This window comes from Oncorhynchus gorbuscha, unplaced genomic scaffold (genome assembly GCF_021184085.1).
Source record: "Oncorhynchus gorbuscha isolate QuinsamMale2020 ecotype Even-year unplaced genomic scaffold, OgorEven_v1.0 Un_scaffold_1344, whole genome shotgun sequence".
NCBI classification, from domain to species: domain Eukaryota; kingdom Metazoa; phylum Chordata; class Actinopteri; order Salmoniformes; family Salmonidae; genus Oncorhynchus; species Oncorhynchus gorbuscha.
The window spans coordinates 135,001-140,000 of record NW_025746147.1 but is presented as its reverse complement, the minus strand read 5'-3'; the positions used below and the strand labels follow the sequence as shown (position 1 = coordinate 140,000).

The 5,000-nt window shown below is 45.8% G+C and overlaps 1 protein-coding gene and 1 long non-coding RNA gene across 2 annotated transcripts in view; both read left to right on the top strand.

Moving 5' to 3' along the window:
* Positions 1–127, top strand: part of LOC124022338 — a 1,573-nt gene extending 1,446 nt beyond the window's left edge. The window contains exon 2 of the long non-coding RNA XR_006836364.1: positions 1–127. This exon is cut by the window's left edge and continues 171 nt beyond it. This is a non-coding gene — a long non-coding RNA (uncharacterized LOC124022338).
* A 2,801-nt stretch (positions 128–2,928) lies between these two features.
* The window catches only part of LOC124022332 (transmembrane protein 255B-like), a 19,670-nt gene continuing 17,598 nt past the window's right edge, over positions 2,929–5,000 (top strand). The window contains exons 1-2 of the mRNA XM_046337254.1: positions 2,929–3,594; positions 4,440–4,582. Of these exons, the coding sequence (XP_046193210.1) occupies positions 3,531–3,594; positions 4,440–4,582 (207 nt within the window). The 5' untranslated portion in view covers positions 2,929–3,530. The remainder of the gene's footprint in view (positions 3,595–4,439; positions 4,583–5,000) is intronic.

The following is a 5,000-nucleotide window of genomic DNA, read 5'->3' as shown; positions in this document are numbered from 1 at the left end:
ATGAATTCCTGTGCATTCGTTTAAATATAAAATGATCTAATGTCTATATAGAACTTGAGAAACTGTAAATTACTGTTTAATTATACCATGTTTATTCATTAAAATAAACATTTTGAGAGAAAATCAATATGTAATGTAGGTTTATTGTGTTACTGCAATGAGTTGATGTCTGATGACCTTTAATTTTATTATTTTTTTATTTCTCCTTTATTTAACCAGGTAGGCTAGTTGAGAACACATTTATTTAAGCAGGTAGGCTAGTTGAGAACACCTTTATTTAACCAGGTAGGCTAGTTGAGAACACCTTTATTTAACCAGGTAGGCTAGTTGAGAACACCTTTATTTAACCAGGCAGGCCAGTTGAGAACACCTTTATTTAACCAGGCAGGCCAGTTGAGAACACCTTTATTTAACCAGGTAGGCTAGTTGAGAACACCTTTATTTAACCAGGTAGGCTAGTTGAGAACACCTTTATTTAACCAGGTAGGCAAGTTGAGAACAAGTTCTCATTTACAATTGCGACCTGGCCAAGATAAAGCAAAGCAGTTTGACACATACAACGACACAGAGTTATACATGGAGTAAAACAAACATACAGTCAATAATACAGTATAAACAAGTCTATATACGATGTGAGCAAATCAGGTGAGAAGGGAGGTAAAGGCAAAAAAAAGGCCATGGTGGCAAAGTAAATACAATATAGCAAGTAAAACACTGGAATGGTAGATTTGCAGTGGAAGAATGTGCAAAGTAAAAATAAAAAAGATGATATTTGGGTTTATGTGTTGTAAATGGGTTTATGGGTGGTGGTTGGGTTTATGGGTGGTGGTTGGGTTTATGGGTGGTGGTTGGGTTTATGGGTTGTAAATGGGTTTATGGGTGGTGGTTGGGTTTATGGGTGGTGGTTGGGTTTATGGGTGGTGGTTGGGTTTATGGGTTGTAAATGGGTTTATGGGTGGTATATGGGTTTATGGGTGGTAGATGGGTTTATGGGTGGTGGTTGGGTTTATGGGTTGTAAATGGGTTTATGGGTGGAGGGTGGGTTTATGGGTGGTGGATGGGCTTATAGGTGGTAGATGGGCTTATGGGTGGTGGTTGGGTGTATGGGTTGTAAATGGGTTTATGGGTGGTATTTGGGTTTATGAGTGGTAGATGGGCTTATGGGTGGTGGATGAATGGATTGGGAGTTGGTGGATGGTGGTTGGGTTTATGGGTGGTGGATGGATGGGTGTATGGGTGGCGGATGGGTTTATGGGTGGTAGTGGGTTTATGGGTGCTGGATGGGTTTATGGGTGGTGGATGGGTTTATGGGTGGTGGTTGGGTTTATGGCTGGTGGATGAGTTTATGGGTGGTGGATGGGTTTATGGCTGGTGGTTGGGTGTATGGGTGGTGGATGGGTTTATGGGTGGTGGATGGATGGGTGGGTTTATGGGTGGTTGATGGGCTTATGGGTGGTTGATGGGTTTATGACTGGGGGATGGATGAATGGGTTTATTGGTGGTGGATGGATGGGTGGTGGGTTTATGGGTGGTGGATTGGCTTATGGGTGGTGGATGAATGGGTTTATGGCTGGTGGTTGAGTTTATGGGTGGTGGATGGGTTTATGGTTGGGTTATGGGTTTATGGCTGGTGGATGGATGGGTTTATGGGTGGTGGATGGGCTTATGGGTGGTGGATGGGTTTATGGGTGGTTGATGGGCTTATGGGTGGTGGTTGGGTTTATGGGTGGTAGATGGGTTTATGGGTGGTGGATGGGTTTATGGGTGGTTTAGTGGTTTATGGCTGGTGGATGGATGGGTTTATGGGTGGTTGATGGGTTTATGGGTGGTGGTGGGGTGGATGGATGGGGGTGGATGGGTGTATGGGGGTTGGATGGGTTTATAGGTGGTGGATGGATGGTGGATGGGTTTATGGGTGGTAGATGAGTTTATGGGTGGTGGATGGGTTTATGGGTGGTGGTTGGGTTTATGGGTGGTAGATGGGTTTATGGGTGGTTTATGGGTTTATGGGTGGCGGGCTTATGGGTGGTGATGGGCTTATGGGTGAAGGATGGGTTTATGGGGGATGGATGGGTTTATGGGTGGTCATTGGGTTTATGGGTGGTAGATGGGGCTCTATGGGTATTACACAACCCACATCAAACATTTTGGGTCCGGGACCCCTTTTGTGAAAGCAAATTAATTACTTAAAAATCATACAAAGTGATTTTCTGGATTTTTGTTTTAGATTCCGTCTCTCACGGTTGAAGTGTATCTATGATAAAAAAAATTACAGACCTCTACATGCTTTGTAAATAGGAAAACCTGCAAAATCGGCAGTGGATCAAATACTTGTTCTCCCCACTGTATATATGTGAAATATATATTCTACATTTACATTTTAGTAATTTAGCAGACGCTGTTATCCAGAGCGACTTAAATGAGCAATTAGGGTTAAGTGCCTTGCTCAACGGCACATCGACAGATGGTTTACAGTTGGTCAGCTGATGAGATTTCAACAGCCTATTAGAGATCATACTACATTTGACCCAGCTGGTATTTCCAGGCCTCCTTTGGTTAAAACAGTGGACCTACTTACTTCACTGTCTCAGTGTCAGGGACAGGAACGGACCGTCCCCGACTAGACGAAGACTATCAACGAGATGTGTGACCTGTATAATAAATTGAAGTGTTTCTAGATCTTTCTCATATGTGGATGGGACCTAATGACAGCCTGACGTCATCTTCGTGATTAAACACCAGGCACTTTCAGTGTCACTGACAAATAAATAATGAACTGAAATCTACCATATTCCACGAACGATTCAGCACTGATTAAATACATAAATTATGTACGGTACCTCTAAGCCATCGTCATCAACCGCTCTGGACGATTGTGAGAAAGAGGCAGGAATATTTCTTTGTCCTGTGGCTGCAGCGCATCTTCCGTAACAGGCCGTCGGTTGAAGAGGGTGTCCGGTTCTCGAAGTTGGCAGAGAGAGGATCTTCTAACTAACCCAACCGTCAGACGGTGTTGGGTGACAAAAACATTACTGAGAAAACTTGGGAGACTTATTTTATTACACGTGATTCCACACTTCTTCATTGGAGTTATTATTGATCTCCATCTGCCCGTCCCGCGCGACAGGTGATGTGACGGATTCCTAGTTTGGCGCGGAGAGGAGACCGTCACCTGCCAGGGCGCGCGGAGAGGAGACCGTCACCTGCCAGGGTGCGCTGGGGAGGAAGGACACTGTAAAACAGAGGCGGAGAGGAGACCGTCACCTGCCAGGGCGCGCTGGGGAGGAAGGACACTGTAAAACAGAGGCGCAGAGGAGACCGTCACCTGCCAGGGCCGCTGGGGAGGAAGGACACTGTAAAACAGAGGCGCAGAGGATTGCCTCTTGCAGGATACTATAGAGACGAAGAGGAGTGTATCGTCAATTCGCCTGTGGATTTATGCTGTTTTTAGGCTACCCCATAACCAACTTTGGTAAAGGCTACTAGGCTGTTTGTTATTGTAGTACCCTGAAGACTTTAATAACGGCAGAATGCAGCAGCCAACGGCACAACAACCACCACCACAAACAACAACAGATGTCCTGGACCCCACAGGTAAAGTCATGATTCAATTACACAATGTTTCTGACCAGCGCATCTGCCTTATCTCATGTAAATAATGAATTGATCCAGTAATGCTGACACCCACAGCTTATAGCCTCCAATAAATGATCAAGTATTTAACTTGCTCTGCATCATCAGCAGAAGGTTTACAGCAGGGAGAATTGCACACAGTGTGAAATGGAAAGTGCAGATAGAGCTACTGTCTGTCTGGATGTCTGTCTGTCTGGATGGCTATGTGTTGTTGTTGCTGTCTTCCTCTGAGTCAAACCTAGTTAGGTTTGTTTCAGCCTTTCTGTCTCTAATGTCTGACTCTATGTGGACAAGAAAGATGAGTGTCTATTGACAAATTCAGTGTGTGTTTGTCTCCATCATAAGCATGGAGTTGATTATGGTATTTCTCATCTCCTTTTCTCCTGTCTCTGTCTCTGTCTCTGTCTCTGTCTCTCCCTCTCTCTCTCTCTCTCTCTCTCTCTCTCTCTCTCTCTCTCTCTCTCTCTCTCTCTCTCTCTCTCTCTCTCTCTCTCTCTCTCTCTCTCTCTCTCTCTCTCTCTCTGTCTGTCTCTGTCTCTCTGTCTCTCTCTCTCCCTCGCTCTCTGTCTCTCTCGCGGTCCGTCTCCCTCTCACTCACTCTCTCTCTGTCTCTTTCTCTCTCTCTTTCTCTCTCTCTCTGTCTCTTTCTCTCTCTCTCTCTCTCTCTCTCTCTCTCTGTCTGTCTCTGTCTCTGTCTCTGTCTCTCTGTCCGTCTCTCTCTCTCTCTCTCTCCCTCGCTCTCTATCTCTCTCGCGGTCCATCTCCCTATCTCTCACTCTGTGTCTCTGTCTCTCCCCTCCCTCCAGCTCAGTATATGAAGCGTCGGAGGACAGCGTTATGGGTGACCATCTCCCTGTTGTCTCTGTCTGTGGTGGTTCTGGTGGTGGGACTGGTCTCTGCCACCCGTACCGGGAACGTGGCTGTCGCTGGATACTACCCTGGCATCACCGTGAGTCACTGGCAGCATCCAAAACGACACCCTATTTCCTATGCAGGGCCCACTCTGGTCAGAAGATGTGCACAGTTATCACCATAACAACAGACTGAACTCTCTCCTCTAGCACCACAGTTATCACCATAACAACAGACTGAGCTCTCTCCTCTAGCACCACCAGTTATCACCATAACAACAGACTGAGCTCTCTCCTCTAGCACCACAGTTATCACCATAACAACAGACTGAACTCTCTCCTCTAGCACAACAGTTATCACCATAACAACAGACTGAACTCTCTCCTCTAGCACCACCAGTTATCACCATAACAACAGACTGAGCTCTCTCCTCTAGCACCACAGTTATCACCATAACAACAGACTGAGCTCTCTCCTCTAGCACAACAGTTATCACCATAACAACTGACTGAGCT